Below are 25,312 nucleotides of genomic sequence, written 5' to 3'. Positions count from 1 at the left end.
GTAAGTAAGAATGCCCTTCCTGGCCAGGTGTCTCGGTGACCCCAGCATCGGGTCTGTGCTGTGCACAGCTGAGCCTAGCATACATCAGAGGCAGGCAGTGACTTTACAACACAAATGCCCCTCCCATTTTTTTTGGAAATTTTCCTCTTAAAAGGAAAATAATATCCCTCAGAAAACATGGCTTGAAGCTGGTTGCTGAAGCACATGCCGTATTCCCAGCAGCTTGGGAGGGTCTGAAGTTTGAGGCCAGTCTGGGCAACTTAGGGAGACCTTTTCTCAAAATAAAAAATAAAAAGGGCTTAGGGATGTGGCTTAGTGGTAGACTGTACTTGGATTAGTTCCCAGTACCAAAAAAAAAAAAATCTGGGGCTGTATCTCAGTGGTAGAGCACCCCTGTATTCAATTCCTGGTACCCAAAGTGTTCTCTGAATGGCATCCTCTTCAAAACTCTGGGTGCTGTTAATATGGTGTGCTGCTGGCACCTTCTGTGGCCACTTTGCCCTCTCTCAGTCCTCTCTGCTTTTGCCCCCAGAGACTGGCCTTGATGTACCGAATGCAGGTTGCCAATATTGACAAGTTTGAAGAGAAGCTTCGAGCAGCTGAAGATGAGCTGAACATCGAGAGCAAGGACAGAATCCCAGTTTCCTATAAGCGCACAGGATTCTTTGGAAAGTACGTTCATTGTCTTTGTTGACTTTTAAACTAAACCTGACTTGGCTTTGTGCTGTGAGGAGCAAGTTGGAGGCAGAAATCTGGTGTGGCTTCCCCGCCCCGCGCTGCGTCCAGTGAGGGTTGAATTCCAGCGGCGGGAGCCATGTCCCTCTGAAGAGGGAGGAACTGGTCTGCTGGGACCCCTCTCGGGCGCTTTCTTAAGTTGTCTGTGGGATTTCCTAACTCAGCACATGTGGGGTTGCTGTCATGGAAAGTGGAACAGGAAGGGTATAGTGGGAATGGCAAATGTGGTTCTTGCAGTTCTGAGGGAAGGAGACGTGCATGGGTGCCATGGATCCAGGACCCACAAGTCCGTCAGCATAAGCGATGTCACTCCCTTGATTGACAACTGTGCTGGGGTCAGAAGCAACTGAAGCAGCATGTACAGAGGTTGTTGAGGGTTTGTGGTCTTAGGAGATGCAGTGACCAGCACATGCCCTTTGCAGTGATGTACCTCCAAACTCTAACCACCTCCTGAAAGCTCCGCTCCGAGAGAAGCTTCTGAGTGTACTGTAGAAGTGACAGGAAATGGCAGGGCAGTGCAGATGGCCAGGACAACCCTCATCTTCCTCCTGTGGAGGGCTGAATCCCAGGACTTACTTTTTCTGTTGGCTTGTTTTGCCTTACTCTTTGAAACTATCAAAGCAATATGTTGACCATATAAAAACCCCTGCTTGGAGAACCACAAGTTCAAGGCCAGCCTGAGTAACTTAGTGAGACCCTTATCTCAAAATGTCCCTTTGACTGGGAGTGTGGCCCTGGTTCAATCCCCAGCACCAAGAGAGTAAAAGAACCTGCTCTTGTTGGACGTTGCCCTGTGGCAGTCAGGTACCTGGGTGTCCCCAGCAGTGGCATGCTTGGTCTGACCACTTTGAAAACCTTTGCAGGGGAGGGAGATTGGTGAGAGTGGGACTCGCTCTGTGTACTGCTCTCAGGCTCAGGGGTCTCCTCTGAAACGTCAGTGTGGTGGTCCTGGCTTCATAAAGAGCTTCTGTCAGCTGCTTCAGTGACACTTCAGGGCCCATAACTGCCTCTCTCTCTCACCCAGTGCCCTGTATGCCCTGGGGATGACAGCAGTGGGCTTGGCCATCCTGTGGTATGTTTTCCGCCTGGCTGGGATGACAGGAAGGGAAGGCGGATTCAGTGCTTTCGTAAGTTGTGTGGACCAGAGCCTGCTGAGCAAGGCTCTGGGTGTTGCTGTGTGTGCTTGCTCAATCCTCTCCCGTAAATAACAAAGTGGAGGTCAGCCTGCGGCAGAGCCCTGCCAGAAGCCACAGTGGTGGCCATTTCTCCTGAGACGCTCAGCACTGGCTGAAGGTCCCTCCTCCCCACTTCTGGGCCCCTGTGAGTGGCGGTGCAGTGCTCCCTGTCTTGTCTTGGTCTCCCCTGCTAGCCGAGAGGCTGGAAACGCCCAAGGAGCCTTCTGCTCCTTCAGCTGCTCCTGTGCTGGGTGTTTCTTGAGTGTGCTCTCCTCCCGTGTCTTCTGGCCCCGGGGTTTGGGCTGGGGAGGTGGGCACCTTGGGAGGAGTGTCCCTGGGCCCCCTGAGCGTGAGCATATCCACGCGACCCAGATGAAGGCTCACAGTTCTGTGTGGATCTGTCCTGAGAGTGTGGTTATCTGCCTCACAAGTCTTCCCAGACGTATCTCCTCAGAGCTTTCTCTGCATGCTCCTGAAATGGACCAGTTAATGTTTCTACAGGATTCTACAATACTATTATTGTTGTTACTCTTATAATCAGAGAAAGAATTTACATAGTACTGGGGAAAATTACAAAAATAATCTTTAATTGAAAAAGTGCTAAATTACCTAATTTGCATGGGAGAGGTTTTTTTTTTTTTGTATTTTTTTGTTTCATGTTTTTTTTTTTTTTTTTTCATGGTGCTGGGGATTGATTTTGTGTGTGTGTGGGGGGGGGGGGGGGCTGGGGATTGAACCCAGGGCCTTGTGCTTGCAAGGCAAGCACTCTACCAACTGAGCTATCTCCCCAGCCCCAGTGCTGGGGATTGAACCCAGGGCCTTGTGCAGGTAGGCAAGTGCTCTTTCACTGAGCTACCCCCAGCCCTGGCAGAGAGGTGTCTTTTAAAGCAAATTGCTAGACAACTTCTTAACTGATTAACAATGTGAAATAAGACTGGGATTGTGGCTCAGTGGTAGAGCACTTGCCTAGCACATGTGACACCCTGGGTTCGATCCTTAGCATCACACAAAAAATATAACTAAAAAATATATTTAAAAAAGAAAAAAAAAAAAAAAGGCAAAACAAAGATTCCCCCCATGTGTGTGAGCAGTGACCCATGAGCCTTTTTGTCTTATGTGAGTCAGGGGTGGGTTGGTCCAGGGGACTGTGGGAGGAGGCATGGGGGAGGTGGGCTTCATGTCAGCCCAGCGGGATAGTCACTGCCATCCCCTCTGCTGTCTCGGCTCGCAGCTCTCTGTCCATTGCTGTTTCCATAGAACCAACTCAGAATGGCCCGTTTCACAGTTGTGGACGGGAAGTCAGGGAAGGGCGTGAGCTTCCAAGATGTGGCGGGAATGCACGAGGCCAAGCTGGAAGTTCGAGAGTTCGTGGACTACCTGAAGGTGAGAGGCTGTGGGCGGCAGCTCGTTACCTTCCCTGCAGGAGGTGCAGCCACGGGCAGGACGAGGGATGGGCGGTAGCCTCCCTGTCCCACGGAAGCCTGTGCCCTCTGGTGCCTGTCCAGCAGCAGTACGAGCACAGCGCAGGGGTGGCCACCTCAGCCACCCTGCAGCCCTGGTCGCCATAAGGCCCTGAGCCACAGTGATGGTGATGCAAGTTGCCCTCCGCGGGCCTTTGAGCGTCCCTGGGACAGAGGCTTAGTGTCACGTGTTCACTGCTCTCTAGAGCCCGGAGCGCTTCCTTCAGCTTGGTGCCAAGGTTCCGAAAGGTGCCCTGTTGCTTGGGCCCCCTGGCTGTGGGAAGACACTGCTGGCCAAGGCAGTGGCCACCGAAGCCCAGGTGCCCTTCTTGGCCATGGCTGGCCCAGAGTTCGTGGAGGTCATTGGAGGTAGGTGTGGGTCAGGGCCGAGGACAGGTCATTGACCGCGTGTCTAAGCTGGTTCTTTCAGACACCCTTTCTCAGTGGCCGAATTGAAGCGGGGGGAGGCACTAGAGTTAAGGTTCTGCATCCTGTGGTGACCTGGGAGGTCAGCTGGTCAGTGTTCTTCATCTCTGGTCTGGGAGGCTGGGAAGGTGTGCTGCTGGTCTGACCACTCACAGAACCACTGCTGTGGTGTGTCTGCTGGGGGAGGCCCGCGTGGTCATGGGCCTGCTAGGCAAACAGCTTTGCCTGGCCTGGCACACAGTGGGATGTATTTCTTTGTCCATTTCCAACGGTTCCTGTGCCCCCTCAGGCTTAGGTGCTGCCCGTGTGCGCAGCCTCTTCAAGGAAGCCCGTGCCCGAGCCCCCTGCATAGTGTACATTGATGAGATCGACGCCGTGGGCAAGAAGCGCTCCACCTCTATGGCCAGCTTCTCCAACACAGAGGAGGAACAGACCCTCAACCAGCTCCTGGTTGAGATGGACGGTCAGTGCCCAGTGCGCTCCCTGTCTGTGCTGTGGGAGGAGGCTGTCCCATCCTTTCAGAACGGTGGCTTTCTGGGTAGATGATGCTGGTCATGCCAGCATCTGGTGCAGCAGTGGGAGAGGTTCTGTTTCCCTCGGTTTGTGGAGGCCTGTTTGACCTACTATCCTCAAGAAACTCTGCTCTTCTGTAGCAGCCAAGGCAGTTGTCCAGCAGGACAGCTAGGGCTGCGGGGACTGCCTGCGAGCTGGTGGGCTGCAGTCTGACCCCCCTTGCCACTGTGCACCAGTGCCTCCAGTGCACAGCACTGAGCAGCTGCCAGGGCACGGCCGTGGCTTTGCAACTTCCTTGGAAAGACCCTCTGGACCAGCCTGCAGGGTCTCTCTTCTTTGAAGTAGACAACCCATTGAGGGAAACTTGGAGTTGCTTTTCTTTTGAGCTACTCTTTTTTTTTTTGGCTATCAGGGATTGAACCCAGGGAGGTTCTACCACTGAGCCACATCCCCAGCCCTCTTTTATTAAAAAATTTTTATTTTGAGACAGGGTCTCACTCAGTTGCTTAAGGTTCCCAGGCTGGCCTGGGACTTGTGAGTCTCCTGCCTCTGCCTCCCGAGTTGCTGGGGTTACAGGCATGGCCACCATATCTGGCCTCTGGAACCACTTTTAAGTATGTAGTTCTGTGGCATTAAGCATGATGACCACATCCCACTGTCCATGACACCCACATGCAATCCTGTGTCCGTGGTACACTGGCCCCCTCCTATCCCTGCAGCCCCGCTTTGCCTCTGTTGACTTGCTTGTGTGAATTTGGTGGCACTGGGGGCCTTCTTTGTGACAGGCGCTTTTCACTCAGCAGTGTCCTGAGGTCCCCTGTGGTGTGGTGTGTGTGTGTAAGGAGCACATCCTGCTGCCCCACCAGCAGGCGCCAGGCTGCTGTGAGCTGGGAAGAGTTTCTGCTCTGAAGGCTCTGTTGTCAGCATCTTTGTCAGCATTCTGGCTGCCTGTGCAGGCCATCGGGGGTCGTTCTCGAGTGTGCTTGTGGGGCCTCTGTGCTCCCGAGTGCTGCCTGCAGCTGGCGTGATTGGTGCAGACACGCACGCAGCCTCCGTGTGCCTGTAGCAGAGTGTGCTTGCCTTAAACTAGTGTGGCTTTCAAAGACCCAGCAACACCTCTACAAGTTCCTTTGTCCCTGCCCCCAGGCTGTCAAGGCCCGGATGTGGTGTCTACCTGCCCACTACCCACGTCCAGTGCTGCCTGTGGTCCCTGCCCAGGACCCATGTGGCTTCAGGCATTCAAGCAGCTGTCTTCCTTCCTTGGGCCCCTCCAGACCTTCCTTGTCTTTTGAGATTCTTTTCCCTGGCAGAAGTCCTGAAGACTTCTGGCTATGGTATCCTCAGGGTCAGGCTGAGGCCTGTGCTTGGTGGTGAGTTCTGGAAGAGCTTGGCCCCTTCCCTGTGCGGGTCTCATCTGGTGCTCAGCCAAGTGTCTGCCTCTGGGCTGCTGTGACCTAGGTGGACCAGTGCGTGTGGAAGCATTGGTTAACTCAAACTCTGCATGATTCCTGATGGTGGTGAGCAGAAGGTTGTGTCGTAGGATGTTGCGAGGACAGGTTACCTCTGGAGCTGTCCCACACCCTGCCTCCTGACTCCTCTTGTCCAGCTGTTCATAGACAGCTTGTTGAGGGCTCCTGCATGGGCGCTGAGACCGACAGCTGCCTTCTGCACTAACTACGATTCACTTTTCCAGAGGTCTGGGTGCAGTGGCCAGGCCTGGGGGCTGAGACTCCAGCTGTGCCCATGCCCTTCCATGGAGTGCGTGCTGCCTCCGCCCTGCTGCTCTGTCCACTTCCCCTGGGTAGCCAGACCTGCTAGTTAAGCAGTGGTCATCCCTGTTAAGAAAGAGTGTTGAGAGACTTTGCTAGCTGTGCTGCTCCTTCTCCAGGCGTCTGTAGGCATCTCTCGTGTGGCATGCTGTGGTCCTGACCAGCTCTGCGGGCTGTGTCTCTGGTGGTATGACCTGGCTCTGGCAGCATTCTGGAGGTTGCTTGAGGACCCCTGGGCAGTTTGGAGTCTTGAAGAACTCTAGAAGGCGGCTTGGGCTCAGGCACAGGGGCCTTGAGACCACTGACAGGTGGAGGGAGACAGGAGCTGCCGTGGGCCAGGTCTGCGTGGTGCCGACCCACCAGGTCTTCCTCAGCCCACACAGCGGGTGCCTCATTCACGAGCAGTAGACTCAGAGCACAGACGACTTTCATGACGCTGACTGACATTGAGATGCGACCCTGTGGAGGTCTTGGGAGTACTCAGCCATGTGCACCTGAGAGTAGGCCTCAGTGGAGAAGAGGCCAAGTGGTCTCCACATCTGTCCTCAGGCTCCAGAAGACAGCCTCCTAGCAGCACTGTTCCAGAAACCACATCCCATGGCTTTCGGGACCTGCCAGGTCTCACACAGCCTCCTGTCTGGTTGGAAGTAAGACTGCAGCATGTCCCCTGTTCTGTGGTTGTGGCCTGTGCATTGCCCATGTGTGCAGGGGTGAGCACATGGGGCTTGGGCGTCATGTCACTGCTGGCGCTGTGCTTCACCCTGCAGACAGCCCACCTTCCTCAGCCCCAAGAACTCCAGGAGGCACGTGTCAGAGGATGTGGCCTCAGGCAGGCCTTCTGAACTGCCAAGACTGCCGCTGGCTGGAGACTGCTGTGGAGCAGGGCCAGCCCAGGAAGTCCCTCTGTGCCATGCAGCTGCGTGTCCTCAGCCCTTCAGAGTGAGCCAGACTTTATTGTCTCCTCCAGAAAAACAGTTTATTGAAGTGTGGAGGAGGGAGCTGAGTGGATGACGTGCTGGTCCTGGAAAAAATCACCAAGGGAAAGAGAATCCGAGCCTTGGAGGGCTCAGCACAGGTGGCACCAACATCTGTGGGGTTGTGGGCAAGTCGGACAGGGAGCAGCGGCCACTGACCTGCGCACTACACTGCCACCTGGGACCAGGTTCATCGGAGAGGGTTTCACAGAGAGTATCCTCCTACAGCAAATGTCCATAATGGGTGTGTGGACTCCGATCCCATGTGGGCGTCATTAGAGAATCCCCCAGCGTTGGGGTCTGCTCTGTGGCGCGGTGCTTGCCTGGCTGCACGAGGCCCTGGTGTGATCCTGAGCACCACCAGGCAGACGATGCCAGCATCTTGGATGTGGTCAGCCCAGTGGTGAGCCAGGCAGATGAGAGTGGTGCTTAGGGGGAGCCAGCTGAGAAAGGGGCTGTGGGAAGTGCGCATCAGGACTCTTCTAATTCACGCAAAGTGCTATCCAGGCGGCTGCTGTGGAGTGCCAACCCCCGCCCCGTGTCCTCACAGCCTGTGGACCCACACTTCTCACCACAGCCCTGCTGCGGGTAAGACAGGCACCTCATGAGTGAGGCAGCTGACGACGCGTGACACTCAGCAGTCCTGCTGTTGCTGCCAGGTCAGACGTGGCCCAGAGCCCAGGACTTCAGGTGTGGCAGGAACCCCAGAGGACCAAGGGGACTGCTCTGGCTGTGCAGCTCCACCTCATGGTGCAGACTGCACCACCCTGCTGTTCTCTGCATGCACATCTGGTGCAGTGGAGTGGGGGTTGTTGGCCCAGGGTGTCTCTAGACACTCTAGCCTCCTGTCTGGACAGGACTGTGGGGGCAGTGACGCTATAGTGGCAGGTCTGTCACCAGAGGGCTTGGTGTGCCTGTGTGGGCAGGTTCTGTCTGAGGGACCTCTCTCCCTGAGCGCAGGGAGATCACAGAACCCAGGAGCAGGGGAGCCTGGAGCCAAGAGGCACGCCGCAGTGCAGTCTGGGCAGGCTGCTTTCACTGTGGAGTCTGAGGACGCTTATGCATTCCAGGGCTGACCTTGGAAGGACGGGTGCTGGTGTTTTCTTCCCATCTGGAGCTTGCCCTGTCATCCTTTTCAGTAGGGCCTTTGACAGAGCAGAATTTACTTGTTTTGACGAAGCCCAGTTTGTTGGCTTTTGCTCTTGTGGTTCTTCATTTTTGTGTGAAGTCTAAAAAGTCTTTGTTATTCCTAGATCCTAAAGAGTTTCTCTCTTTTTTTTTGTGCCCCCTTGGTGCTAGGGATCAAACCTAGGGTTCATGCACACTAATCATGTGAGTTTCTTATACAAAGTCTTTGCATTTAAATCTACGATCCAAATGAAGTGCAGTAGCACATGCTTGCAATCAGGCAGGAGGATTGCAAGTTTCAGGCCCTCCTCAGCAACTTAGCCAGGCCCTAAGCAACTTAGTAAGACCCTGTCTCAAAATAAAATATAAAAAGGGCTGGGGATGTGGCCCATTGATAAAGCATCCCAGGTTCAGTCCCCAGTACCAAACATTTTAAAACAAGTAAGTTTTTGTGTCAGGGCACAAAAGAAATACTAGAGAGTGAGGTTTAGAGGGTATGTTTTATGTTTTACTTAGTCCCTCCCAGCAGACTGTTCTTAACCAGCTCTGTGTCCAGGCTAGACAGTGAAGCTCCTGGAGCCTGTGCCGGGGCCCAGGCACGCTACCAAAGGGTGCCATCCTGTGTAAGTTTCAGAGTGCACTTTGCTGACCTGCCAGACCCTGTGGAGGTCTGAATGAGAACATATACCTCAAGGGTAACTGACTGTAAAGTGCCAGCACCACTGGCACTTTACTAGGCTGAGGGCAGAGAACCCAGTACTATGGGCATTGCTGGGGCGTCTGGCAGGTTCTTAAAAAGCTTCATGTGAGCCAGCACAGTGGTGCACACCTGTGATCCCAGTGGCTCAGGAGACTGAAGCAGGAGGATCTCAAGTTAGCAAGTCCAACCTCAGCAACTTAGCAAGGCCCTGAGCAACTCAGCAAGACCCTGACTCTAAATGAAATACAAAAAAGGTTGAGGATGTAGCCCAGTGGTTAAGCACCCTGGGCTCAATTCCTGGTACAAAAATAAATTAAAAATCTAAAATGTGCTCCCCACAGTTCACACAGACTGCCTGAACACAAGTCACTTGCTTTCAGCAGCTCAAAATAAACTATATTCTAGAGGACAATGGACTAGACTCTGGGTTTCCCTCTCACTGTGTGCAGTGCAGCAGTGAAGGGCACCCTCCTTCCAGCAACTCCGGTGGATCTTGGGACCATTTTGATGGACGAAAGCCAGTCTCAAAGGCGTGGCCCTGCTGGAGGGTGGGTGGTGATGGCATCTACGTCTTGCTGGGCCCACCTGTGGAACGCCTGTGTGTGGAGTAGCGTGACAGGGTGTCTGCAGTGGGCTCGTCCTGACTCTGCGCCATTGCCACCTGAGGGGCAGCTGCAGGGCTGGGTCGGCTCGCATGTGTGTGTGACACTGTGACAGACCCCGCTTAGAGGAGAAGCAGGGCTCCAGCCCCAGGCAGTTTGTGCAGTGCTGTGTGCCTCTGCGTGGAGCCCACTGTCCTGCCCTTGCCCTGGCCTGGCCCTGGCCTCGGCCTCCCTGTGCTTTCGGCTCCACTGCATCTATTATCCTTCACATTTTTCACTGTTTATATTATCTCAAGGGTTCCTGGGCCCCCAGACGGGAGGCCTTCCGGAAACTTGAGCATTAAGCCTGCAGGGCCCAGGGGTGAGCTGTGTAGGCCTGTGGCTGTTCACAGTCTGTCCACCTCCAGCCTCTGGTTCCGTGTCTCCTCCTAAACCCAGGTGTGGGCAGGGCAGTAAGGCTAGGGCAGATGCGGCTTCCTTTCAAAGCCAGCCTCCCTTCGAGGCCGTGCCTCAGCTTCGGTGAGGGGGTGCTGTGCCTCAGCTGCCCTCTCGAGGTGGATGGCGGCGACCGACCGTGCAGCACCGGCCTGGCTTGTCTGTTCCAGGCTGTCGCTAGGGGACAGGTGCTGCACTTCTGTGAGAAGGCTCCTAGCAATTATGAGAGCAGGTCCCGTCTTGGCTTCCACCTCTGTCCTGGCCACTGCTGTCCCATGAAGCTTAGGGATGGCAGCCCTTGTTGAGGTAACCAGGCCCGTGGCACAGGCTCCAGGACTTCACTGTCTAGGCTATACACAGAACTGGTTAAGGCCGGGGGGGCAAGTCTGACACACCCTCAGGACCTCACTCTCTAGTATTTCTTCTGTTTATTTATTTATTTTAATTATATATATTTTTTAGTTGTTGATGAGCCTTTATTTATTTATTTATATGTGTCTTACACATGCTAGGTAAGTACTCCACCACTGAACCCCAACCCCAGTATTTCTTTTAAATTTCACTTTCATTAAAAGACTATTAAAAAAAAAAAAAAGACTATCAACAACTTAAAATCAGTCTTATGTCAGTTTATTAGGGATTTCTTTAATTTGCAAAAGAGCCAGGCACAGTGGCACATGCCTCTAATCCTAGCTACTTGGGAGATGGGGCAAGAGGATCCCAAATTTGAGTCCAGCCTAGGGAACTTAGTAACATCCTATCTCAAAATAAAAGGGGCCAGGGTATAGCTCAGTGGTATACAGAGTGCTTGCCTAGCATGCATGATGCCCTGGATCCTGTCTCCAGCACCACAAAAATCAGTCAATCAATCACAGCATCTTTACTTTCTGAACTTTGTATTAGGGGACTTTTCAAACATCCCCAGGGGCAGAGAGATGGGAGCAGTGAGCCTGTGGCTGCCCCACATTCCTCCTCTGTCCATACCTTCCATTCCCCTACACTCCCCAGCAGAAGCAGACCCAAGGTCTTGAATCTCACATGTTCTGCATATTTCTTTACAGTCAGGGAAACTCCACAGTATCCATCTAGCACTCCGGGTTCTTCATAGCATCTAGTACCCACCAGGCTCAGGTTTTCCTGCAACTTGGTGAGCCCTTTGTGCTGCTGGCTTATTCTAATTGGGTCTGGTCAGGGTTTACACACACCAAGGGTCAGTCCACTTTAACTTCTTGGGGGAGAAATAAGCCAGGAGTTAAAAGCAAAGTGTAAGCCTGGCAGGGACGGCTGCAGCTCAGGAGCCTCTTGGGTGAGATGGCAGGATACCCGTCCCCTGGGGGTCTGCCCGCCCTTCCTGGGCTCCCAGGGGGTGTGAAACAGCTCTGCCTTTGCAGAGCTTGAGGGGAGTGGCCTTGGTTGTAAGGCAGGAAGGCCTTGCTTCCCAGCTCAAGTCCAGAGGTGTTACTCTCCCACGGGACCTGGGGGGTCTCCACCGTCTGTCCTGAGAGGGGAAGCCACAGGGAAGAGCCACTGTGTCTCGACTGTCCGTGCTGAAGGCTGTGTCCACCCTGTCCCTTCAGGGATAGGCACCACAGATCACGTCATTGTGCTGGCATCCACCAATCGAGCTGACGTTTTGGACACGGCTCTGATGAGGCCCGGCCGACTGGACCGACACGTCTTCATTGATCTCCCCACGCTGCAGGTCAGCACCTTGCTCCCACGTAGGCCGCCAGGTGTCCAGCACTCCCGACCTGCTGTGGCCTCCACTGGGTGCTCACTGCCCACCATCCCTGACTCCCGCTCTCTCTCGACTTGGCAGCTTGCTGGTGCTTACCCCCTGTTCTGTCCTTATCTTGGCATCTGGGCTTGAGAGGGCTGGCTGGGTGACTTGTAGAGCCAATGTTTCGAGACCAGATCCAGGGAAGGAAAGATCTAGTTTATTTTTGTGTGTGTGTGGGGGGGTGTGTATTATTTTGTTTTGTTTGTTTTTGTTTTCTTTTTTTGGTCCTGGGGATTGAACGCAGGCATGCTGTACCACTGAGCCATGTCCCCAGCCTTTTTATTTTTGGGGACAGGGCCTCACTCAATGCCGAGGCCTTTTTAAAATAGTTTTTGGTTGTTATTGGGTCTTTTATTTTTTTATTTATTTATATGCGGTGCTGAGGATTAAACCCAAGGCCTCAAATCCCAGGCGAGTGCTCCAGCACTGAGCCCAGCCCGGCCCAGGAAAACTGCTCTTGCATGCCACACTCCTTCCACCTGAGCTCTGCACAGGCCTCACTTCCTTGCCCTGCCTCTCCAGAGCTTGCTCTCCTTCTGCGAGTGGGTGGAGTGGACGTCCTGGCAGCCCCCCAGCCTCCATGCTGCCAAGGGAGCAGCAACCCAGTGCAGTGAGGAGGGTCCCCGTGTGGTGGGGGGCCGAGTCAGGTACTTGGTGCTGTGCCACACCGGCACAGGTGTCTGGCTCTGCACTGGAGGCTGGCTCCTGACTGAGAAGTGTGGTCAGAAGGCTCCAGAACATGCAGTATGTGTGAGAATCACGAGTTTTACAAAATAAGCTCAGCATTGCTGATGTACTTCTTTCCTGAAGTCTTATGTGTTTCCTTTCCATTCTTAAAACCCTGCTTTCAGCTCTAAATTGGTTTTCCAAACCATGGGTGGTGACTCAGGGTGAAGCGCGCTGGCTTCAAAGCCAGCAGTTCTTGGGAGCCCTTGCAGGTCTTGGTGTTGGGGTGACCCGGGGCTGCTTCGTGCCCTGCTGGTGGGCATGAGTCCAACTGTGGCCCTGTCTGGCAGGAGAGGCGGGAGATCTTCGAGCAGCACCTGAAGAGTCTGAAGCTCACCCAGGCCAGCAGCTTCTATTCCCAGCGGCTGGCGGAGCTGACGCCAGGGTTCAGTGGTATGTCCTCGGCCTGCAGCTGGCTTGCACACACCGAGGGCGGGTTGGCGGTCTCCGCAGCACTTGCAGGTGTCAGGCCGCCTTGGGGCTGTCAGTTTGGGCCTGGGCAGAAGGGAGGTAGGTGGCCGCCTCTTCCCCCAGTGGCAGCTCCACAGGTGGTAGCCCTGAGGTGGCCAGCAGAGCACTGGGGCACAGCCTGTGTCCTGCTGTGTAGGCTGCCACTGGCCTTCCGGGTCAGACAAGGCACCCTGCCCTGCTCTGCCCTGCGGCTCCTGCCACCCTTGGCTTGGCTGTCAGCAGAAGTGGGTGGCACAGATCAAGTTTTTTCCAAGGCTTTTTTGTTTTGGTGGTACTGAGAACTGAGCCCAGGGCCCTGTACCACTGAGCCACAGCCCAGCCCTTTCTGTCAGCAGGCTGTCCAGGCTGAGCTCCAGCTGGTGCCCCTCCTGCCTGGGCCTCCCATGGACGGGCTCAGCAGGCTGTCCAGGCCGAGCTCCAGCTGGTGCCCCTCCTGCCTGGGCCTCCCCGACGGGCTCAGCAGGCTGTCCAGGCTGAGCTCCAGCTGGTGCCCCTCCTGCCCAGGCCTCTCCTCGCCTTCCCGCGCTCTCCCTGCTCCCTCTCCCTGTGCAGCGCCCCTTCTGCCACTCTTCTGTCCACTCTTCTTCACCCTGGAGAGCCTTCTTGCCTCTCTTTCCTTCCCATAAGCCCCTTGGGGAAGAGTGAGTGCCCCCTCCCACTGGCCACGGCCGTGTTGACAGGTGCTGACATCGCCAACATCTGTAACGAGGCTGCGCTGCATGCTGCGCGTGAGGGGCACACGTCCGTCCACACCTTCAGCTTCGAGTATGCGGTGGAGCGCGTGGTGGCTGGTATGACGCATGCTCTTCTGTATAGGCCTGTGTTCTTGGGGACTGGGCCCAGAAATGCCCGGGGTGCCTGGCACACAGACTTGAGAGTAGAGGCAGGTGATGCCCGTTTGTGTAGCTAAGCAGCCAGGAATCTTGCTTTTCTCAGCTTCAGACACTGCACACTCACCTGAGTGCTCCCCAGGCAGGTACTAAGGTACCCGCACACCAGGCCGACAGTCTGTCCAGCCTCCTGTTTGGTGGCTGAGAACCCCCACCCACTGGACCAGGCCCAGGCACCAGCTGTGTTCTGGGTAGGTCAGGGCAGGGAGGGGCATGTGTGCCTTGGTAGTGGCAGGGGTGGCAGAAGCGTGCGCCCCCATTCAGCAGGATGGAAGCTGAATTTGGGCAAGGTGGCAGGGTGGGATGGCCGGGACCACGGCTGTCTGAGGAGAGCAGGACTGTGACTGGGTGAGGTTCTCAGCCCCCCTGGTGGCCTCCATGCATGGTCAGTGCATCTTTTTGTCGGTCAGGGCTCGGATGGTCACAGTAGCCCAAGACAAGCTGGCCTTCTAGAGGAAGCCTCCTTGCCAGGGTCTGGGAAGCTCAGGACTCCCTCATGTGCCAGCCCTGCAGGAACTGCGTCCTGGCGGCCCCCAGCTTGAGTGCACTCGGAACACATGCCATCTGGCCCTGTGGGCTGCAGTGTAGGAGACTGTAGTTACCAAGCCTGCAGAGGACAGGACTAGAGCTGCCTTGTGTCTTCCTGAGAGTTTCTTCTGTGTGACTGTTTTTATGCAGAAGGCAGTAAGCTTTCAGGTAGCAGCATCTGAGCAGGGGAGACAGTGGGAACAACCAGCTTCTAAAGAAGGTGCTCATGGGATGCCGGCGCACGTGCCCTCGCCACGGGTGCCCAGCTAGTCCATGCTGAATGTGTAACTTGCTGCTTCAGGGGCATCCTGTACTGTGAGGCCTGTGGCCTCAGGCTTATACCTGTGGTCAGCTCTGGTTGAAGTGATTTTAGCAGCCATTGCCAGCATGTCTTAGATAAATTCGGTCTCACAGTGAGAGGTGGTAGAGATTCTAATTGCATGCTGTACTAAATACTATGAATCTAGAACTTAGAGTGCACAGTGGAACTTGAAGGTGTCTGAAAGTCTGGGACAGTGAATGGAACTGCCCTGTAGGTGTAAGTGCAGAAGGTGTGAACAGAGACTGCCCTGAGGAAGGACCTGGGCGGCCGCCACCACCAGAGGTTCCAAGGGAGCATGTGCAGAGACTCCAGCCCCAGCCTTGCAGGCCCACCAGGGCAGGGGGAGGCTTACTGAAGGGTGGCACTTGTCCCTAAGGTCTGCACGCACTGCTTGGACAAATCCGGCATTTATCAAAGAAAAGGCAGGACCTCCTCTGGTGTCCCTCCTGAGAGGGTGTTGGGAGTGACATTTGTAATGAGTGGGCTGAGCTGCAACCAGGGCCCAGGGCCCAAGCTGTGCTCTGTGCCTGACTCCATTCTTGGCATGCGTTTAGGGACTGCTAAAAAGAGCAAGATCCTCTCCAAAGAGGAGCAGAAGGTGGTCGCCTTTCACGAGTCAGGCCACGCCCTGGTTGGCTGGCTGCTGGAGCACACGGAGGCTGTGATGAAGGTAGGTCTCAGCTGGCCTGTGCGGCACAGCCTCCCACAGAGCTGGCTCGGGAGGCAAGCTGGTGCGGGATGTGCCGTATGCGCTTGTGCTTGGTGAGAGCAAAGCCTGTGGGACTGAGGATCAGGTTCCAGACAGTGGCAGGAACTAGGGCCAGAGGCAGGAGTGGGTCTGGCTTCTAAGCTACAGCTTCAGTTCTGGGCATGACCAGGGTCCCTGCCCTCAGCCTCACCGTGATGACATGGAGTCGAGCTGAGCAGTCAGGCGGGAAACCTGCTCTAATGAGCAGTCCTGGGCTTGAGCTTACTCCTGTCTGATGCTGTTATCCACAAAACAAGCAGGCCAGACTGGGAGCTCGAATGACCATAAGGCAGTTCTGACAGTAGGAGAGGGAACGTCCTGCCTGCAGTTGCGAATGGCCTCTGTTTGTCCTCTCCAGGGAGCTTACTGTGGCACTGAGACTGGGGGCAGCAGCCCACATGGGCAGTTTGGTTTGAGGCATGTGCTGAGGGGCAGCTGCTCTGTGCTCTGCCCCTTGGCCGGATGGCTCTGCCCGGGGCCCTCCCTCACTGCCGTTGGAGTTCACTGCAGCAGTTTGTTCTTGGTCATCTAAGGAGCAGCAGGCAGTCCCTTTACGTCTGGGAGCATCAAAGGCTGGTTCGGTAGCATGCTGCCCCTGTGGGTGTTTTCATCGCCACCTAGGGTGTCCAGCAGGCACTGAGGTAATGGGCCAGGGCCAGGCCCAGGGTGAGGAAATCAGGGCCCTCATGAACTCAGCAATGAAGCCAAATAATATCTCAGAAAATCAGAATTAATGCAGAAAAAACCCGTGATGAGCGGGGTGCAGTGGTGCACGCCTGTAGTCCCACTGACTCAGGAAGCTGGGGCAGAGAACCACAGGTTGGAGGCCTACCTGGGCAATATTGGGAGATCTCAAAATAAAAAATGGAGAGGACTTGGGGTGTGGCTTAGTGGTAGAGCACCTGTGGATTCCACCCCACAGTACGTAGCAGAGAAAAGAGAAGAAACAAAAATCCATGAAGAATGAAGTGTCAGGATTTCAGATTTCCTTCCCTTTTCAGAATGAAAGTTCAGTTGTTGGCTGCAGTCAGGTAACTCAATTGTGCTCTGCGAGTCACTGCTGATGGGTTGTCACTGTGAGCATGACTGCCACAGTCATGTCCATCAAACCATCGTGTAATTTGTTCTAGGTTATTGTGGGCTGGCGGGGAGCCCAGAGGCTCTGGGCCCCCACCACTGAGCTACAACTGCAGCCTGGCTTTAGATGTTCTCTGACTTCTCTTCTGACTCCGCCTCCTTGACCTTCTGTAGGTCTCCATAGCACCCCGGACCAATGCTGCCCTGGGCTTTGCTCAGATACTCCCGAGAGATCAGCACCTCTTCACCACAGAGCAGCTGTTTGAGCGGATGTGCATGGCCCTGGGTGGTCGAGCAGCTGAGGCCATCTCCTTCAGCAGGGTCACTTCTGGTAGGACTGGCCCACAGGATCTGGAGGTGCCAGAGCAGGGTTATGCCTGCGGCACGTGGTTCTGTGCACGTGATGGGGTGAATCTGATGTAGGACTGACATGGAACACGCATGTCTAGTTTATTTCATTCACTATTTCTTAAAAGTTGAGCTGTTGCCAGAGGTGATTGGGAGCTAAGCAAGCCCTTTAAATAACTTAATTATACAAACGTACATACGTGCAGACTCTAAATGCATGTGATTGGTAATTGGTTGTGGCTGCATCGAAGTGGATAAAATGAAAGCAGCTTCCCTGTTCTCAAGCCACTCCACTGTGGTGTGCAGAAAGGTGACAAGGGTCCCTGCTCTACCCCCAGGACATCAAGCTTGAGGTTGATGGGCTTGCCTTGTACAGAGTGGTCTCATGCTTAAGAAGTGCCACAGGTGAGCCAGGCAGGCTTCCTGAGCAGACTTTAAACCAGGATTTATTTTTTCTTTTTTTTTCTTTCTTTCCTTCCTTTCTTTCTTTCTTTCTTTCTTTCTTTCTTTCTTTCTTTCTTTTCTTTCTTTCTCTTTTTCTTTTCTTTCTTCTTTTCTTTTTTCTTTCATCTATCTATCTATACTGGGAGTTGAACCCAGGGTATTGTACTATTGAGCTACATCCCCAGCCCTTTTTATTTTGAGATAGGGTCTCACTAAGTTGCTGAGACCTTGAACCTGCAGTCCTCCTGCCTCAGCCTCAGTCTCTGGGATGACAGGCATGCACCACTGTTCCTTGCTAACCCAAGAGCATTCTGGGGAGGGTTGGGATTTTCCCTTGAGCAGCAGCAGCCAGGTGCAGACTTCTGATACCTGCAGTGCAGTGAACGTTCTCAGGGATGAGGTGCCGGGGGAAGTGCAGTGCCTGTCCCCTGATGGGACCTGGGACCTGGCGCCTCTGTGCCACATGTGCCTCTGAAGATGTGCCCCTCCTTGATCCTGCACTCCAGGGGCCCAGGACGACCTGCAGAAGGTCACCCGCATCGCCTACTCCATGGTGAAGCAGTTCGGGATGGCACCTGGCATTGGGCCTGTCTCCTTCCCCGAGACACAGGAAGGCTTCATGGGCATTGGACGGCGCCCCTTCAGCCAGGGCCTCCAGCAGATGATGGACCATGTGAGTCTGCTCAGGCCTCACTGCCATACCCCTGCCCAAGAGAGTGGGGACACCTGGGGCTGCAGCAGTAGTTCAGCCATCCCACTCAGGAGGCCCGCTGTTGCCCGAGCACCCCGCTGCAGAGCTGGCTCGGGTTCTCTCCCGAGTGCTGTCACCCTGACAGTTGGTGAACTGCAGAGAGGAATGTCAAATCAGCACCCTGAGTAACAGCTGTGTACACGATCCTGCAGCCTGTGCTGGGCCAGGATAGCGTGCAGGTGGGACCCCTCCAGCCGCAGTCTGCAGGGTGTGAGTGCAGCCAGCGGGCTGGCACCTGGACACCTAGACGTGGTGTTTCCAGGATGGGTGGGCTCCTGGACACGGTGTGAGCAGGAGACCACGGCTTGTTGCAAGAACAAAAGGCGTGGTCTGAGCCTGTGTTTTCTCCCTGCGTTTGGCTGTTGGAACCGGCCATTGGTGATGAGTCTGTAGACAGCAGACTGTCCTTTCCATGACAGATCTGCCCCTTTCCTCCATAGGAAGCAAAACTGCTGGTGACCAAGGCCTACAGACACACCGAGAAGGTGCTTCTGGACAACCTGGACAAGCTGCAGGCGGTGAGGGCGAGCAGGCACCTGGCACAGCGTTGCCTTTCATGCGGCACTCGACTGTGCCCACAAACCCCACCTAGCCCAACCCAGTCTCTATGCTGTGTGTCCAGCCAGTCCCCTCCGCATAGAAGAGCATCCTCTTCGCTTGTGCACACGTGACTCAGCATCAGCAGTGTTTATTATTATTTTTTTTAATGTTTTTTAGTTGTAGACAGACACAATACCTTTATTTTTATCTGGTACTGAGGATTGAACTCAGTGTCTTGCACATGCTAGGGGAGCACTCTGCCGCTGAGCCACAGCCCAGCCAGCATCAGGAGTTACTAACTTTGTTTTGGTACTAGAGATCGAACCCAGGGTGCTTTACCACTGGGCTGTGTCCTCACCCCTTTTTAAAATTTTATCATGAGACAGGTCTTCCTAAGTTGCTTAGGGCCTCACTAAGTTGCCCAGGCTGATCTTGAACTTGCCATCCTTCCTCAGCCTCCCAAGCTGCTGGGATTACAGGTATGTGCCACCACACCTGGCCTTCCCTGTTCTTGGTGACCTGGCTGTCCAAAATTGGGATCTCCTTTGTTGAGATTGTTTGAACCTAGTGCCTCATACATGCTAAGCAAGTGCTCTACCACTGAGCTACATCCCCAGCCTATTTTGAATTTTGTTTTAGAGACAGGGTCTCACTGAGTTGCTTAGCATCTTGCTGTTGCTGAGGCTGACTCTGAACTCGAGATCCTCCTGCCTCAACCTCCCAATCTCCTGGGATTACAGGCATGTGTCCCTGTGCCCAGCCCTAATGTCTTCTTATAATGGGGTTGGTGGGCTTTGGGGAGGACAGTCCCAGAGGTGGAGTTGCTTTGGTGTCCTGGGCCCTGATAACTGCCACAAGAATGTGGTAGTGTTGATGGCTCTTTGTGCCACCCAGGTGGGAGGACCAGTGGGCGCTTGCTCCTTTACCTTCTCTTGTTTTCTTACCCTGAGCTGGCTTCTCTGTCAGCTGGGAATAGTGTTTTGGGGCCCAGCCCCGAGCCCCTGCCTCTGCACGTGAATTGGTGCACGTGCTTGATCCACCCTACTCTGTAGCCCTGGTTCACTCCAGGGGAGACGAGACTGGGTGCAGGCTGGGATGCCACTGACTACAGAGCAGATCTGCCTGTCTGGACTATGATTGGCAGGTTAGAGGAAACTGTCTCTTGAAGTACAACCAAAGGCATATTGCTCCAGTTTGGGGGGTTACTGTTTTGTTTCGAAAATGGTGTTTAACTAGCATGGGTTCAATCCTTAGCATCAGAGAAAGGAAAAAAAAAAAGTGGAAGTTTTTCCTTGACCAGGAAGGTGTGCACCCTGAGAACAGGTGTAGACTTTTCTGGGACTACATCGGGAGAGGTAGAAATTCCCTACCCATGTAGTGGTCATGCCTCAGCCTCAGCACCCTCCCCAGACTCAGGCAGGAGGCTGCGCACCCCTCCCAGGTCCAGCTTCTGCAGCCTCTCCCATCCCTCTGAGACGTGTGCACCTTGTGAGGTGAAGGAAGCGCGAGCCTGAGGGAACTAGAGCGCCGATGACCCCAGGATGACCCCAGGCCGGTGGGGCGGGGTGGGGTTCCTGTGCACCCAGTCTTGGTGCCTCTGCGCCCCTGGGAAGGAGCTGAGGTGTCCTGCACAGAAGGCCTCCTGCCCCCCGCCCCCCCCCCGGGGGCAGCAGGGCTCTGGAACAGGTCCAGGTGTCAGGCGCTCTGCTCTCAGAGGCTCTGGCCCTACTTTCTCACGGGAACTCAGAACACTGTTTGCTTTCCAGCTGGCAAATGCCCTTCTGGAAAAGGAAGTGATAAACTACGAGGACATCGAGGCCCTCATTGGCCCACCGCCCCATGGGCCTAAGAAGATGATCCCGCCACAGAGGTGGATTGATGCCCAGAGGGAGCAGCAAGCCTCTGGGGAGGAGGAAGCGGCCCAGCAGCCCCCGCCCCGGGGGGAAGAGCCCTCTTGGCCCAGATAGCTGCAGCTCCTGGCCACTCCACCGTGACCCAGGGCTTCTCCCTGTCCCCACCTGCCCGGTTTCCTTTCATCTGAGATTTGCCCTCCTCTTTGAGCTCTTCCAGGCCTCTGCAGTGGGACTGGGATCTGTCTATCGGTTTCCTGTCTGCAGCTGACCAAGCTTGGCATTTGCACATTGCTCCCCCTTGTCAGGAGCATGCATAGAAGTGCTGAGTTCCCAGGTCAGACTTGTGCCCCCACGTGTGGCCACATGGATCCAGAGGCAGCCCACAGTCAGACTGAACCTGCTTGTCCTGCGACTCCCAGGGAATGCTAACAGGTCCACCACGAGGGCCTCTGAGCCGTTTGTCCTCTTCTCATGGCACTCACCCAGCAACGGGACAACAGCATTGGGACTGGGCACCTGGCCCTAGAGAATTCGAACTCCGCCACCTGCCTCCACATGGACAGGTGTGAGCAGGGAACCTCTCCCGTCTGGTATAGCCTCGTGCATGGGACGCACCCTGAGAGTCGTGCTACTTCACTGACAGGTTCCGGGGGTGGGGCTGGGGTGCAGTCTGGGTTAGCACTTGCCTTGCTTGTTCCATCCCCAGCACCACAAAGGAAAATAAAATTGTGCAGGTGGAGAAGCTTTGTGCTGCACTGCCCAGGTCACAGCGTCTGGATCAGGTCACACTCAGTCGTGCAGTAGCAAGACAGTGTAGGGGTGAAGCATGGATGCCCAGCAGTGGGCCTGGCTCTGGCTCCTGGGAGTGGCACATGGGCTCCTGCTTGCAACTCCTGCCCTCTGGCCTCTGCCCTCCCTGTGCGGTGGCATTTGGAGCTCTGGATCATGGTCACTTCCTTTTGCTCCAGTGTGGACTCAACCCTGAGGAAGCCTACAGGGCCCAGGGAGGGTAGGTGCAGGAGTACGGGGAAGGGGTTCTGGGCACTCTGTGAGGGAGCACTGGCCTCAGCCCCATCTCCCGTCTCCCGTTTACTGCTAGAGACTTGCACCTGGGAGGTGTCTGGCTGGTGCTGCCCTAGGGCGGAATCCTCAACAGTTGTCCTGAAGTGGACATGGCGCTGATGCTGCCCATTGAATGGGCTGTGCGTGTATCCTTTGGGGAGTCATTGGATAAATCCAGGCCACAGCACAGCTAGGGAGTGGACTGAGGTGCAGCCTAGCCTCTTAGCCATCGTCAGTATGGGTGGACTTGGTGGCCATTGCTAATTTATAGGAGTGAGTTGTTTGGACTGGCTCTGGCCAAACTGGATGATCCACAGTGAGCCCACTCGTGGGAGCTCAGGATTCTGGGATGCATGCTACATGCTGTGTCCACGCCTCTGAGGTCCCACAGAAAGAGGTGGGCTCCTAGGCAGCTGAGCTGCCCTGGGCATCCCTGTGGACACCAGAAGGCTGAAGGGTACTCTGTGACCCCTTTCCATGGGGACCAGAACACGCCCTTTGAGCGAGTGTGTATATCACTACAAGCCCAGAAGACCACTGAAGGGGCAAGAAAGAAAGCATGCCCTTGAATCCCAAGTGATACCCCATTCTCCACGCTCATCTTTGCTCACAAATAGACACTTTTGGTTCAGATAATGGTGTGCTTTTTTGGTTTTTTTTTTTTTTTTTTTTTTTTGAGAGAGGGTCCCACTCAAATTTGGGTCCTCCTGCCTTAGCTGGGATTACAGGCATGTTCCACCATGCCCAATTTAGCTTGGATTTTTCTGAAACCCAGAGAACCCTGGTGCTACTCTCAGGATGTGCCAGTAGGGAAGGTGGGAGCCAGAGCAGGTGCAGGCTGGTTTGGAATGAGCAAGTTATGTCTAACTGGGGGTCAGTCCCGAAAGAAGATCTGGACCTGTGCGAAGCATGCCCCACCCTTGCATGGGTGTCCACCTGGGAATTCCTGGCCCACACCCAGGGCATACATTCTTGGGAAGAGACATGTCTACATAGTTCTGTGCCAGGGGACTGGGTCTGTGTCTATGTCTATAGTTAAAGGATTTAAAAACCCTGTGCCAACCAAATATACACAACTGTTCATTTCTTAATTGTTCCCAGTGACAACACTCAGTGTGTTTTCAGCAGAATTTCTTATCAGAATTTTTCTTTGCCTTTCAATTTTGCATAACTTTCAAAGGAAGTTAAGAATGTTCAGGCCTAGAAAGGATGGATTCTATGTCCATTTTGGACTGGGTGCTGTGGTGCACACCTATAATCCCAGTGACTGGGGAGACTGAGGCAGGGGAATCCTGAGTTCAAAGCCAGCCTCAGCAACTTAGTAAGAGCCTGTCTCTAAATAAAATGCAAAACAGGGCTGGGTGGGCTGGGGAGATAGCTCAGTTGGTAGAGTGCTTGCCTTGCATGCACAAGGCCCTGGGTTCAATCCCCAGCACCGCAAAAAACAACAACAACAAAAAAAAAAAAAAAAAAAAAAAAAAAAAAAAGGGCTGGGGATGTGGCTCAGTGATTAAGTGCTCCTGGATTTAATCCTCAGTACAAAACAAACAAAACCCCACAAGAATGTATGTCCATTTTGGTTTTGTATAGCAGAGCAGATGAAAACTTTAGGGCTGGGGTAGTAGCTCAGTGGTAGAGTACTTGTCCAGAATATGTTTGGCACTGGGTTTGGTCCTCAGCACCACCTAAAAAATATATAAATTAAGCTACTGTGTCCATCTACAACTAAAAAAATATTTTTTTAAACCAACCTACATGTCCTTCAATTGATGAATGAATAAAGAAACTGGTATATATATTCAATGGAATATTACTCAGCTATAAAGAAGAATAAAATTATGGCATTTGCAGGCAAATGGATGAAATTGGAGAATATCATGCTAAGTGAGATAAGCCAATCTCAAAAAACCAAAGGAAGAATGATCTCGCTGATAAGGGGATGATGACACATAATGGGGGGTTGGAGGGGGGCAAGAATGGAGGAAGGAGGGACTGTATAGAGGGAAAAGAGGGGTGGGGGGGGAAACAATGAACCAAACATCATTACCCTATGTAAGTGTATGATTACGCAGATGGCGTGCTGTTACTCCAGGTGCACACAGAGACAGTATGATTACGCAGATGGCGTGCTGTTACTCCAGGTGCAAACAGAAACACATGTGTCCCACTTTTTTTTTTTTTGGTGGTGTTGGGAATGGAACCCAGGGCCTTGTGCTTACAAGGCAAGCACTTTACTAACTGAGCTATCTCCCCAGCCCCCCCACTTGTTTACAATAAAAATAAAAAAAATTATAACTTTTGGCGCTGGGGTTGTGGCTCAGTGGTAGAATGTTTGCCTAGGATGTATAAGATACTGGGTTTGATTCTTAGCACCACATATAAATAAACGAATAAAATAAAGGTCCATCAACAATTACAACTTTACTTTCTTAGGGCTACCTTGATTCTGAGCATTTCAGTTTCAGACCTGACTTTAACAGGTGTCCCAGGCAACATCTTTTTACCTCATCTTTGGTACTGGGGACTGGACCCAGGGTGGTTTACCACTTTTTTAGTTTTCAAGACAGGGTCTTGTTAAGGTACTGGAGAATCACAAGTTCTAGGCCAGCCTGGGCAACCTGGCAAGACTTTGTCTCAAAAAATAAAAAGGTTTGAGTGTGAAGCTCAGTGGTACCCTCTGTGGGTTCCATCCCTGCTACCAAAAAAAAAAAAAAAAAAAAGAAAGAAAAAAGAAAGTTCCAAGCCAGCCGCAGCAACTTATCAAGGAGACCCTAAAGGAGACCCCAAGCAACTTAGTGAGAACCTGTGTCCAAGAAAAAAAGGGCACAATTATCAGCAACCTCTTCATTCAGTGTAGGACCCAGACCTACAAATTTCTCATTTTATGTAATGAAATTTCTAAAAAGTGGATTTTCAGCAGGACGAAGTCTGGTGGATAGAGGGTGAGGAAGAAAGAGGGTTATTGGGATGTGAGTTTACATATAGCAGTGGAGTGCCACGATTTCAGACTTGTCCTGCATGCAGGTGAAGCGAGCCCAGGACATGTCTACACACCCCTCACCGCCCCGTGGTCTGATTTCGTTTTGGTACTGGGGATCGAACTCAAGGGCGCTCCCCCACTGAGCTGCGTCCCCGGGTCATCTGCGTCCGGATCGAACCCAATGCCGTGCGCCAAGTTGCCTCGACCTTGTGACGCTCGGCCTCCGCCGTGGGGCTCTCAGTCGTGCCACTGGCTGCTGCTTTTTTATTGCGGGTAAGAACATATTTGCACCCGGTCACGCCTATTCTTAGAGAAGTCACCTAAATCTGGGGCCTAAGGACAATGGTGGCTCACTTGTGGCTGTGCGGGTTACATGTGCCAATGCCAAGTTTGTACAAAGTTTAACCGAGAGACATAAATGTTCCAACCGTGTGTCGGAGGACAGGGGAACAAGCGCCGGACCGCGGAGGGCTCAGGCTAGGCCCTCCGGCTCGAGCTCTCCAGTCTTTCTGGTGCTGGGGAGGGAACCAGGGCCTGCGCGCCCAGCTCTGAGCTGCCCTCAGCCCCAACCCGCACGTCTCCAAAGATTTCCGGCCTCCGCGCCGCTGACGCACCGCGTCCTAACAGCAAAACCGCCACCACTCTAGTCTTAGCTCGCGTGGGACGGCTGCGTGACCTGTGCGCTCGGGTCGCCCTCGGCAGCGCGGAGGAGCAGCGGCACCGCAGGGATCGGCCGCGCGGGGGCACTGAAGCTGCGGCGCGCGGGCGGCCGGGAGGACACGCCCGTGACGTCCATTCCTTCCCGGCTCTGATTGGCTGGAGCATTCCGGCCTTCTGATTGGCAGGACAAGCTACCACCCCAGAGTGCTTTGCGG

At 54.1% G+C, this 25,312-nt stretch overlaps 1 protein-coding gene across 1 annotated transcript in view; it reads left to right on the top strand.

The window, feature by feature from the left end:
* The window catches only part of SPG7 (SPG7 matrix AAA peptidase subunit, paraplegin), a 31,041-nt gene extending 8,948 nt beyond the window's left edge, over positions 1-22,093 (top strand). The window contains exons 5-17 of the mRNA XM_079117247.1: positions 533-672; positions 1,760-1,862; positions 3,168-3,293; positions 3,577-3,739; positions 4,086-4,259; positions 11,495-11,619; positions 12,714-12,816; positions 13,575-13,685; positions 15,189-15,304; positions 16,634-16,790; positions 17,758-17,924; positions 18,443-18,520; positions 20,309-22,093. Coding sequence (XP_078973373.1) covers positions 533-672; positions 1,760-1,862; positions 3,168-3,293; positions 3,577-3,739; positions 4,086-4,259; positions 11,495-11,619; positions 12,714-12,816; positions 13,575-13,685; positions 15,189-15,304; positions 16,634-16,790; positions 17,758-17,924; positions 18,443-18,520; positions 20,309-20,509 — 1,764 coding nt within the window. The 3' untranslated portion in view covers positions 20,510-22,093. The remainder of the gene's footprint in view (positions 1-532; positions 673-1,759; positions 1,863-3,167; positions 3,294-3,576; positions 3,740-4,085; positions 4,260-11,494; positions 11,620-12,713; positions 12,817-13,574; positions 13,686-15,188; positions 15,305-16,633; positions 16,791-17,757; positions 17,925-18,442; positions 18,521-20,308) is intronic.
* The last annotated feature ends 3,219 nt before the right edge of the window (positions 22,094-25,312 follow it).

Source organism: Sciurus vulgaris (genome assembly GCF_902686455.1).
Source record: "Sciurus vulgaris genome assembly, chromosome: 17".
Classification (NCBI taxonomy): Eukaryota; Metazoa; Chordata; class Mammalia; order Rodentia; family Sciuridae; genus Sciurus; species Sciurus vulgaris.
This window is presented reverse-complemented; position numbering and strand designations above follow the sequence as displayed.